This window comes from Calidris pugnax, unplaced genomic scaffold (assembly GCF_001431845.1).
Source record: "Calidris pugnax isolate Ruff unplaced genomic scaffold, ASM143184v1 scaffold42, whole genome shotgun sequence".
Taxonomy (NCBI): domain Eukaryota; kingdom Metazoa; phylum Chordata; class Aves; order Charadriiformes; family Scolopacidae; genus Calidris; species Calidris pugnax.
In genome coordinates, this window is record NW_015090920.1 from 11,421,976 (window position 1) to 11,434,694 (window position 12,719).

The 12,719-nt window shown below is 39.9% G+C and overlaps 1 protein-coding gene across 1 annotated transcript in view; it reads left to right on the top strand.

The window, feature by feature from the left end:
• Window positions 1-10,455, top strand: part of PGRMC2 (progesterone receptor membrane component 2) — a 12,818-nt gene extending 2,363 nt beyond the window's left edge. The window contains exons 2-3 of the mRNA XM_014949842.1: window positions 8,354-8,509; window positions 9,242-10,455. Coding sequence (XP_014805328.1) covers window positions 8,354-8,509; window positions 9,242-9,339 — 254 coding nt within the window. The 3' untranslated portion in view covers window positions 9,340-10,455. The remainder of the gene's footprint in view (window positions 1-8,353; window positions 8,510-9,241) is intronic.
• Window positions 10,456-12,719: the final 2,264 nt, after the last annotated feature.

Here is a 12,719-nt window from a genome sequence, read left to right on the forward strand (position 1 = left end):
TTTTTTTTTTTTTTTTTTTTTTTTTTTTTTTTTTTTTTTTTTTTTACCCTGTGGTGAAAGATTGCCTTTTTATAACAGAACTGACGTCATCTTTGTCTATCACATCTCTGTTACTTGGGACCGTGCACATCAGGGTAGTGATGCTCAACCTGTGCATCGTCAGCTGTGTGCTTTCTGTCAAACGTGTTGATTTTTGAATGGTGCTGATGTGGCTTCCCTCTACAGATGCATGTTGGGGAATGTTTTCTTGTAACGGTTTTGTGGCTGAGAAGAAAAAAAGCCTAGTAGATGGTTTGCAGGCCTTAACAGATCTGAGAAGAGTTAGGTGGAAAAGTCCGCTGCAGCTGGTTGAGACCTTTTCAGAAAGACTTCAGTCAGAGCAGCCAGGTGTCCATAGCAGTTCTTTTGGTAATTTTATGCCTCGTAGCTGGAGTACAGCAAGAGAAGTGCAAACCATACCGACAAAGCCATGGCCACATTTTGTTTAACAGGGGAAACAGTTGAGAGCACTGGCTTTGCTGACATTGTAGGCTTGGACTGTGAGCCTTTTGTGCTTTTTTGAGGTACTGATGTGAAATAGTCCTTCAGCTTTGAAGGCGGCAAAAAGCATTGGTTGAGGGCTCATTATCAAATCTTAAGTATGTCTTGAGCTGGGTTAACGTTGAATAATGTGTCTGTGTTGGAAGGCTGCCGATATCTTGAAATTAAGGTCTGTTTTTGTTTTTTTTTCTTCAGTGAGGTTTGGATTGAAAGGTATTCCTTATTTTTCTAATTATAGCAGAAGGCCAAAAATGCACAGAATTGTCATGTAGTCTAGATTTTTGTCCAGCAGTTGAGATTCCATTAAAATTCCCAGCAAGCTTCTGATTTTATTAGAAGCTCTCGTGGTTTTAAGTTTTCATCCACTGAATCCTGTTATACTTTGGTCTGTTTCATTGAAGAACTCTTTACATACATACACTTAAGGTATTTTAAAAAATTGATGGACTTTTGAAGTCATCCTTTCAAACAGCCATGAATGAAAACTTCAGTTTCTTGGATGTTTATTGGAAATGTTTTCCAATTTTGGGGGGTTTTTCTTATGTTGTCTTCTTTAAGCTTCTACAGTTTATCTTTGTTATCTCTAATGCATTTTAGCAAAGAGCAAGAAAAGGTTATATCACAAACTTAACTGTCTGGGCCTCCAAAAATCACTTTACTTACATTGAACGGTTTATTTAAAACTTTATGTGCCAAGTTCTTTCTAAAATGCTGCTTCCTGGGACAGCCCTCTGTCCTGCAAATATACCCTTTGTTTCAGCACTTAACTTTTGGTTGTATTAAATACCGCCTCTGCTTGTGCCCAAATGAGTAAGTGTCCTAGAATGCTTTGCTTGGTTATTAATTTAAATTAATTATCTTTTCCTTTATCACCCGCAAACCCTAAAAGAAAGAAAGTAAACAATTAGAGGCTTGCTATTAAACATAGCATGTAACCAGAATTTTGCAGAAGCTGTTTTGGGGTGATTTCCCCATCCATAATCACATCTCATGACATAGTCTAATGACAAATACCTTTACTGTCTGCTATGTTGGTTTTATATCCTTATAATGAGAAACAGTTTTTACTGTTTCATTTATTGCAATATTTAGTTTCTTGTTTGGTTCTATCAAGATTCCTGGTAGTATATTGTCAAAAGAAGGGCATAGTAAGAATTAAAGTCATGTTGACAAATCTCAATATTTGGCTTTTCAATACACATGCCAAGATAATGCTGTAAACAGGTTTTGATTAACTTATCAAATACTTTGTGCAGTTATGAAAAATATATGGCTTTGAGCATGACAAAGCAAGATTATATGCAGTCTGGTGTACCCAACTATTCCACGTCACTTCTTGGTTCTTAATGTTTCATGATCTTAAAAGAAATCAATTTCCTGACTTCCCTTTGCTGCAATACATTGTCACTGTCATTCTCATCCTTCTCTTGTCTTTCAAAGTGCCATGAAGATTTCTGCTTTCCAGTTGGCCAGGAGGAAGGGATTAGGTAGTAGTAGTTCCTTCCGCGGAAAATTTCCATCATAGCTCATTTTTCATGAGGGAAAAATTACTTTTATTTCATGTTGCAAATCCAGTTAAGAACTGTGATTTCTGATGTTAAATACATTGAAAAATTGTGTAGTAAACAGCTGTCAATTTTTCTCATCATCTGTGTAAAAATAATCGGATGTTGTTAGACTTCCTTTGGAATAGAGTGCTGTGAACGCCATTGTGTCTCTATTTCAAAGATAGTACTGATGCTTTTCAATATATCCTTTACAAGGGTGCAGTTGCAGTGAAGTGTTGGAGGAGGGATCCATCGTGCATGTTGTGTCTGGAGAATTCTGTTAAGAATGGCCTTATCTTAAGAACACAACAGGCCAAGGGTTTACAGATAAGTACAGAGGATAAGACTTGGGGGAAAGAAGCGCTTCCTGTAAGGTTGTATCTTCGCTGTGTTTTTGATGTTTGTCAGCTCTTTGGTGTCTCTGTAATGGAGGTATCTCTCGCCCCAGGACTTAGCTTCTCAAAGAAACAGCATTTCTGGATAAAGAAGTTCCTACTAGAAGTAATAAAACTAAGGTGTATGCACGCAGATTGGTGACAGGTTGTTTCCATACTTCTGATTGAAGGGAGTAATGCCCTTTCCACCAGGATGAAGGGCTTGGTCTAAACCCTCAGCCCATGTTCACAGGGAGCAGGGGCCAGTAAAGTGGTTTTGTGCAGGAAGATGCATCGCTCTCTCCTCCTCTGCTTCTGCTTTCTACGTCTGTCAGCTCTGTCTTTTTTTTTTTTTTCCTTTTTAATAGCTTGAATATATTCCTTAAAACTTGAACAACTGTGTGCGTGATAGAAGGTCGGTGTAAATCCCTAGTTCCTATTTAAACTGTTCAGGTTCCAGTCATCTGAGGTTTGAGAGGCCTGATCGAGCAGGTATGCTCAAAGCAAGATATATTAGGATGTGACAGTAGTGTCAGTGTTAATGACATACAGGTGCTAAATCCAGTACATTGCAGGTCTCTTTCATTTAATCAAAAACCTGGCCAGCATTGCTTGCCTTATTATGAAATAAACTAGTGGGCAGAGCACTCCTCACTGAAGCGAGATGTGGGATCTGGGTACTTCTCAAGTATGGAGCTGTCTTCCAGGAATCTCCTGGCTGCTGTACTGCAGGCTCTCCTAGCAGTGCTGGTTGTCTGCCCCTTTAGTTGAAATTGGGTCATTGATTCTTGCACTTTTTTTCAGAGAGTTAAAAAGGAAGCAAGCTAAAGAGAGAGAGAGGCCCTCTGGCCTTGTGTCTAAGAGATCAGGCTTAGACCTCTCTTTCTAAGCGCTTCTCATCTTAGCATGTAGACTTGGTGCATCGCTCTCCTAAGCACACTTACTTTCCATGCAAGTTGCCACTTAAAATGGACCCACATCTTTCTTTTCATATAAATCTGGAGCAGTAAAGTTAAAATTATGTCACCTTGAATTCCCAGTGATAAATGTTATTAGAAAGCTTCTGTGTTCAAGCTGCATCACAAAATGGCTTTGACTAATTTGTAGCTTTTTCATTCCCTTGTAAAAGATGCAATACTGAACAAACACATGTCAGGATTCAGATGGAAAATTTTAAACAGTGAAGATTTTGCTTTGATTTGGAGTGGAAAAGGTAGACAGAGTGGCAGAATAGTGCAGCTGTCAATAATTTTATGGTCTGTCTCTCCTTGTTCCTTTAACTTACATTAAAGGAGAGATTAGTCTTGTTGTCCATGAATTTCTAAGCTTCAGACAAAACTAGGTTTTATTTGCAGTGGCTGTATGGAGCCCACGGATACAAAGAACATCTGGTATGCTTTGCATGCTTTTTGACTACTTGAAGAAACCAAAGCTGGTTTAAAACTGAACCTTGTTAATCTGTGTGACCTCTTCAAAGAACTTGTATGGCCCTTGTGGGAATGAATACAACTCTTAGATTACAAATCACTTCATTAGATATAAAGTCCGCATGCGGCTATCTGTGGTGTGGTCCCTGTGCTGACAGTTGGAGCAATCCAAAGTTCAGTGTACAGTGTTCACCTGGGTTACTACACTTCGAGCAATAGTTTGGAATGTTCTGCAAAGCTAGTAGAGAACTGAAATGGTCAGATAGCCTCTTTGATAAGCCAAGAATATCTACTCAAACGTTGAACACAAGCATAGGTTTTGCTGGGGGAACTGTTGGCCAAACCAGTTGACAATTGGAACACGTGCTGTTCCAAGATCAGTTTAGCCTGTTTTGGAGCACTTGACTAGAAGCAGTGCTTCCAAACAAAACTTCAGCTCACACAGCTTCCTATCTCAAATTTTTAAATACAGTGCTTTAATGTTAGATTTATTTTTCCTTCCTGCTGTTGTTTTAGGGTGTCTGCAAAGAGAAATTAAATCTTCATTTGAGAACCAAAACAGGGCTAGGGGATGCGGAAATCCTGAGTGCAGGAATTGGAAAAGTATTTTTACTGGCTGAAGAGACTTTGATTTTGCCAGTTTTCAAGCCACCCAGTTCACTTGGGAATAAAGCTGAGTGTAGGCTGGAACAAGATGTCAAATTCATCAAGGTGGACAGATCTTTAACTGGATTCTGAAAGAAAGAGGATCTGCGGGTGGTGGGTAGCAACATCTTGCATGCCTTCTAGCTTAGAGAAGGGCATACTTTATACAAGGTAGAGTTGTAAGATAAAAGTGGAAATTATACAGGGGAAAAAGGCAGTGTATAACCGTGCTGGTATAGATGTGGAGATATGTAGGCAAATATGTGGTCTTGATAGCTGTTTGGTCTCAGCGCTAAAATAAACACAGGCTCTGAAACAAAGTGTTTTAATATGTGAAAGCAAAGATGGGAAGAAAAGCATTCTTCAAGGAACAAAGTTTTCCTTCATCTAAGGCGCATAGCTATATGTGTCACAAAGTAGCATGTAGCAGATGTGTTTTAATGGCTTTTGACACTTCCTTGACTTACCTTTTGTTCTTGCGAGATGCCAAATTGGAGTGGGAGGAGAATTTGTTAAAGAACTATTTGACTATGAAAGAGCTAATTTGGGGGTACGGCAAAAGAAAACCACTGAAATTTTGTCATATGGTCTTGAAAAATGGGTTTGGTGTACATACCTGTGCTAATAGCATCTATTTCTGCAGTCTCTTCTGTATGTATATCATGTCGTGGCCCAATCAATTATTTAGAACAGGAGCCAGTCTAAATAGGCAGGCAGACAAAAGGAAAGAAAAGGACTGCGGGTAGGGCTTGCAGAGTAAATTGCATCCAGTCATGAAAGAACTCTGGGAGTATGTCTAGGGTTGCACTAATGTCTCTACCTCAGAATCGTGTTCTTGAAGCACATTTTTTTCCCCAGGGTTCTCTGTGTTGGCACCTTTCTGGATGCTTCTCTAAGCACAACGAAATCTGATAGGCAAAATACCTTTTTAAAACTGTTGCACCAGTATTTATATAAAAGTGAATAATAGACCAAGGCTTATAGCAAACCCCCAAACATGTATATTCTATATTAATATAAAATACTGTGTAAAAGAAATCTGAATAGAAGCTTTAAATCTTGAAATAGATTGCTCATACTGAGATTTCTGAACTTCTGCTTTAGCAGCCCTGCAGTTCTTTTTTTTTTTAAATAATCATAATTCAATATTTGCTGTTTAGTAAAGGATTAAAGAATGCGGCACGTTCTAAGTTACATTTGCAGAGCTGGAATTTGAGATGCTGTCTGCTGAGTCTAAAGGCTGCTTTTTACTAGTTAGCATTCTTTTGAGTGCTTGGACCTGGCTTGATTGATTCCTCTGTGGCTCCTGAATACTTCTGTAGCAGTAAACATGCTGGAACATTAATGTTTAAATTAAATTTTAGAAAAGAAAAAAATACTGGTATAATAGCATCTGACATTACAATATATTTATAGCAATTTTGCATCCATTATACTTAATGCAAACTGTTACACTCTCAAAGCATTCATACTTTCAACTAAGTGTGTTATTGAAATGTAAGGGTGTTCAGGGCTTGATACTGATAAATATAATATAATTTGCTTTTTAATTGAAATAATCAAGCTGGTGGACCAAGAGGTAGCATCTCAGCAGGGGCTGTAAAACTCTATAAACCACTAAAGGCAGGGTAGAAGGGAAGGGGAACAGTGTGCTTCTCTATACTCTGGTTGGCCAGAATTTTGAAAACACATTATGCAAATAACTAGTAGGGTTTATGGAAATACTTGTTTTAAACACTTCAGAGAAAGGAAAAACTGGGGACAAAATACTGTCGGTGGGGAGGTGAAGTAGCAATTTATATTTGCTCTTGAGGATTTACTGATTGTGTGTGGTCTTTGTAAGAGCTGTTTATAGTTCCTGTGTTCTTCATTCAGAACATCAAAAACTGGATCACTTGAATGACAGCTATTCTGGAGGGAAGTAAGACTTTTTGTTTGAGGAAGCCCTGTGTTATGTTGCAAATTATGGCCTCCTACTTGGTTCCATGGGAGGTGACTGAGCATGCAAAATGCATAGATTAAATATCTTGGAATGGGATTAATTTCAGTCTCTGAATCTTGTTTCTCAAATAAATATCTAATTCAGGATACAAATAGGAAAAATAGAGTTCACGCGTCCTCTTGACTTTGTTTCTCTTAAGTGGCATGAATGTCTTGAGTAGTCTCTGATCCCAGAGCGATCCTTACTGTGAATGCCAGTCCTGGAGCTAAAAATCTGAAACCATGAGCATAAATACGCTATTAATGGTTACGGTTGTTTCTTACGGCCAGATTTGTACAGTGCAAGCTTCCAGTTGATAGTTCTTTCTCTGATGTGTACTTCTTGTGAAATGTTGCTTCTAAATCAGTTGGTTTATTTCCAGAGAGACAGGGGAATTGTCTTTGGCACACAAGACACCCTTCTGTTCTCAGGTTTGACTGTAAGCAGCTTACAGTGCCAAGCACTCTGGGGTGGAGAGACGACACCAGTTGTGGTGAGGACGTAGTTTCTTCTAATCCATATGGTGCTCGGGTTCCCTGCCTCGGGAGTTCTTCCTGCTGCACTCAGCCTGTCTCACCCCGAAGTCAATGCAGAGGAGCAGATAGGTGTGGTGGCTGGAGCAAGCGGCCTGGGAGGAGACCCGCCTCTTGGAATGATTTCCCATGGCTCGTCCTGGTGCAGAAGAGGTCTGAGGTGCTCCAGCAGGCAATAGAGGGGGTGAAGGACAGTGTGTTGCCACTTGCTTGTGTTCATTCTTGCCCATGGGTGCTGCCTTTTCTTCAGGCTGACGGCCACTGTCGTCTTCGAGAGGTAAGCCAGAGAAGGGTTCTGGCCTGTTTATCTTCAAGTTGTGGCCACTCTGTAATGCCTCAGGCATTTCCCTGTTGCATAGCTGCTGCAGTTAATGCAGAAAATTTTCAAGTGTTTTGTTTTTTTTAACTGAGCTGAATTAAAGTAATTGGTTTTCGGTCAAAAAACATCCAAGGTAACAATATGGTTGAAGTTCTCTAGATTAATTAACGTTTGGACAAGCCAGTTACCAACCTTGCCCTGGAAGTTGTTGGTCTGCAAATCATCCAGTTCCCTTTGTAAGAATATTTATTTCACAGTCAATTCTGAAAATTTTATCAGCGTATTGGTGCTGCTTGGCATAGTCAAAAAGCACAAAAGAAGTAGTTGCTTTACATTCTTAACGTGAAGATTTGTGTGGTTTTCAAGAACGATACAGGATAGGTGTATGGGTGATGTGCCCAAAATAAATGTGGTTATTTCCACAGAAATAAGAAATGTGTCAAAAGACGCACAGTCTGTCACGTATGTGGACACTTGTGGTGGTTCTGTAAATGAAGTGAAATAGTTAATTAGGACTCTTAAGTTCTATTCTATTTTATCAATAGTTCTAGTCTATCAATAAATATTTTATTCTATCGATAAAATTCAATGGATTTCTAATTAAGATGTGTGTGCAGTTTGCTTCTGTTTGTGCCTGACTTGTAAATATTCTATGTTTTGCTTAATAGAAGTGCATTTCTTTTGAATTCCAGCTTCCAGTCCCTTTGGAATTTACATCAACTGCCTTGCATCAAATGACAGGGATTTTTCCAGATATCCTTCCAAGCTATTTTCCTGCTCCTGCTTCTCTCAGCAGACTTTATCTCCTAGTGACACTTAGATTGAATTGCAGTGCTGTGCAATGTTGAACAGCCGTGGCGGTGAAACTACTGCTGTTCCTGTCACTGCAGGAGTTTAATGTGTGGCTTCAGCAGCCTGTGTAAAGAACTGAGGTTGGTCACCATAAACAAAGACTTGAAGGTGTCGCTTTTGTCTTTTTGTTTTCAGAGGGTCCATATGGAATATTTGCTGGCAGAGATGCCTCCAGGGGACTAGCAACTTTCTGTCTAGATAAAGATGCACTCAGAGATGAATATGATGACCTATCGGACTTAAATGCTGTACAGATGGAAAGTGTAAGAGAGTGGGAAATGCAATTTAAAGGTAAATTCTCAAATTAGCAGCACATTTTTAGCTTAAGGAAATGCTTTTCATAAAAATGACTGGTTTGGGCTTGGGGCAGCTTTTAAAGAGATGTTGACAGTAACATTAATAATTGAATGTAACTTTCTTAGGATGAGACCAGGATTTTCAGGCCTTTCTTCCATACAGAGGATTCCACTATATCCCATTTGAGGTTTTTCAGCCTTTTAGTTTTACAAGAAAGCAGTTCTCAGCTCCTCAGCACAGAATTTCGCTCTGGAATCTCAGTGTAGCTGCTGGAATTCCTGCTCACAGGTTGTTGGCTTCAGATGCCACGGAGTCATGATTAGGACTAAGAGTTGTTTTGGCACGAAGGGTTGAACAAGTTTGTCTCGAAACACTTCCACACTTTTGAGAAATTATGCCTTTGGAGGGAGGGGAGACATTTTTCCCATTAACTGAAATGGGAACAGGCTGAGGGAATTTATGCTGGTTTTAATAGCAGCGTTTTCAGCCATTGTTTGATAAAGCTTGCCTGGTTCCCTGCGGGAGAATTAAAACAAAACACTCAGGGAAAGCAGTGAGCAGCAGTGGTAGGAAGATTGTTTTAGGAGGCTGAGCTTACTGATAAGTTGCTGTCAATTTCAGTGATTGGGGTTGAGGACCTGAGTGTGTAAGTGAATTTGCAGCAGTGCAGGCTAACTAGCAAATGTAGCTGTGCTTGATTGTAATGGAATCATAAATCTTTTTCAGAAAAATACGACTACGTAGGTAGACTCCTAAAACCAGGGGAAGAACCTTCAGAATACACAGATGAGGAAGATACCAAGGATCACACTAAACAGGAATGAACTTTGTAAACAACCAAAGTCAGGGGCCTTCGGAACTGCAACCTCTTATTCCCCATCACAGAATGTCCTGCATCTTTGGGTACAGTTCATCTGCTGCGAAAAACATTCAACAGGTTTTGTACAAGGAGAATAATAAACTCACAAATGAAGATTTGAATACTAGACATTATTTGTGCTGCCAAACTTTTTGTTGCAGTTTCTTTGTAATGTCTGGTTAGGCTTCGTTAGTGAAGAGGGGCCAGGGATTTAAAGGCAAAAACGCTATTCCCTTTTATCAGTAAGCTGAAGTCTTCAAATAGTATATATCACAAGCTCTCGAAAAGACGTGAGTCTTCAAGCTCAGTGGAAGGTTTGAATCTCGTTTCATATGTGTCTTCTCCTTCAGCATTAAAGAAAAACGTACTCATGTACATCAGTATCAGTAGGTTAGACTACTGAAACTGGTGTTAAAATGTGAATTTCCAATTTTGTTTTGTATGTGGGCGTTAGTAGCCCTGGCAGAATACTTCAGTTCTCTAAGAGAAGTCCGTGTAGATTAGGATGGGGGTAAAATTCATCCTTTTCTCAAAAGGATTGGGTAAAACCATTTCCTCTGCAACAACTATTATCTGAAGCCTGCCTCTCCCCCCTTTTCCCATCCTCTAAATCAAATCAAATATTAATTGTGCCTTATTTCGCTTACATAGACTTGAATTGTTTTAAGGGACAGCCCCAAAATCGTGGTTTCATAGTCACTACAAGCAGCATTGAGACTGAAGTTAGAATGTTCTGTTGACTGGAAAACCTTGATGTTATTCTGTGTATAGAATGTAAAAGAGGAATACTCAGTGTTACTGCCATATGTTAATACTACATATACTTAAATTAGCATTGTGATGGCCAAATGCATACTCCCATGCTTCTTTTTAAGTAATTACACAAAAAAGTCACCCTTCCTCCTCTTCCAGAAGCTGCCTAACTTTTGGGAGCGTAGCCTTCACACCCCTGTAGAGCGAAGGGGCCTGCGCGCGTGTGTATGTGTGTGTGTCTGTCTGAATGCAAGACTTGGGAGGGATTGTTTCTGCAGATATTGTAAATACGAGTTCCATTTTAATAAAGCATGTACAATACCAAATGTGCTGTCAGACTTTATGTAGAAGCTGTTTAGCAGAGCTGGAATACGGTGGAATACAAAGCAAGGGGAAGGAGTCTGGGACCTGAAACATCCACCGCTGTCGATGCTGTTTCCTTGTCCTCGTGGTGTCATTTTGCCTTTGATGTCTCAGCATTTGAAGAATCTTGAAGCCTCACTCAGGTAAGCTGTATGTAAGAGACTAAATCTATGCCAATGCATTTATGGGGGTGGGGGTGATGTAAAGAAAGGAGAAGCATTTTAGGAACTCACGTAATGTACGGTAACAGGAGTGGCACTAGTAGGACAGGAAGGCTGGAGGTCTGTACGTGGGTATCACTCTACATATTGTAGAAATGTCACTGTCTGTTCTGCTAAGGTAACGGTGACACCATTGGGTTCCTGAGTGGCAGCTTTGTGGCGTACATCTGTCCCTCTGTTTGCAGACCTCACCTGTGATAAGCCTACAGTAACACATTTCTGTATATACATTCTGTTGAACTGTAAACTGTGAAATTCCAGGAACTACTTCCTTTTTATTACAATTTGACTGAAAGAGATTTATATTGATGTAAATGAAACAAATAAACAGAAATCCTCCCTTGAATCGTGTAACTGGCGTGTCCTAGAAGGCAGGTTGAATTCTCTTCCTCGTTGTACCCAGGCTTGGAACAGAGTGGCTTTATCCCAGCAGAAGTAGCAGACCTGGAGTCGTTTCTCCATAGAAGTTGGGTGATGCCCGTTTTTGTAGGGACTGGACAGTCCCGTTAGGTGTGGGGCTCTTCAGCCACTGACTGTCATTCAGTAAAGCACTGGTTTGTGCTTAGGTCACATCTTATCGGCTGTGTGCTGGGGCCATGGCCAGACTTGGGTCTGCACGTTAGTTCTATAATAAGTATCTGCTAATCATCTTAACGCCGCTGAAAGGCTGGGCCTGCCAGCGTAACCACACAAGTACGTGGTTTGGGTGGAACAATGGAAGCTACCAGGGGGTAAAGAAAAGCTTTCTTGCAGAGGACAGGAGCTAGGAGTGCATAAGCACCAGTTCTTTATCTGGGTGCTTCGCTACACGAGGGAATTTTTCTCGCTATAAAAGGTTTTACATTACACTTCATTGACAGTGTAACTTTCACTTTTAGCTTTTGCACCAGCTGTTGCACCTCATCATGGCACCAAGACGGGTGTAGCTGTGGAGCAGAAAAAGGCTTACCTAACTATCCCACGGGACAAACAGATTTTATTTTTTTTTCCAGGCTTCCACATAAAAACGTGCAGAGTGTGTGTTACAGCTGCTGCTGGGCAAAGTCAGGCTGGGGTTCCTCAGGCTTGCAGTGAGTTACTCTGCTCTTGGCTCATTACAGCTCTTTGTGTTGCTACATCTGGCACAGCTGTACCAGGACTGCTTTAGCTGCTTGTAGCTATTCTATGTAGAAACTTCCTAACCCACGTCCAGGCTTTCCCTTTCCGTAAGAAATGCAGTGAAGCTTAATCACAGTGAAGTTACATCAAGTTTTAGGGTGGTTTTTTTTTTTTTTTTTTTAATTGTTTTAAAAGAACAATGCTCAAATTTTTACTTCTATGATCTAGGGTGGGTTGGACAGCAAGCTGGGTAAGGGATGAGACTTGCTTTGAATCAGCAGTAACTGCAGAACACACAAGTCTCATCCTACAGCAGCAGTTTGTTGCATAAACTTGATCCTGTATTTTGATGTCTAGTGAATCCAAATTAGCCTCGTTTATCCTACATACAAAGTCACTAGTGATTTAAAGCTGACAACCTAAAAAAAAAAAGTGCTTTTAAAGCACACTGTAGCTTTCATTTTTATAAAAAATTGTCACATCATAGAATAATTTAGAATAACATCAGATCCATCAAAACTTCAGTGTGATTAATACACTAATTTGATGGAGGTGTTCATCCTTGTAACGTTTGTGTCAATCACTTGGTCAAAATTCGCTCTTCACTACAGTGACAGGCAGCTTGAATGTTACACTTTGTTTAAGCAACATAAGGGATTGAAGGGAGTATTTCTCATCTTCAGAAACAAAATACATTTCCAGTTCAAGATACCACTTGTTTTCCAAGACTAGACTTAGCGTTACTGGTTTGGGTAGTCGTTTGTTTTGACACTTCTGCCTCATTTGTACACTGCTTCCCAAAAATGCTTGATTATGGCAGGAAATCTATTTTTAAATCTCCTTGATCTGAACACCGTGAATTTCCACTAAGGAGTTCAGAATTATCCTTTTATGTGCTCGTACTTGGTTG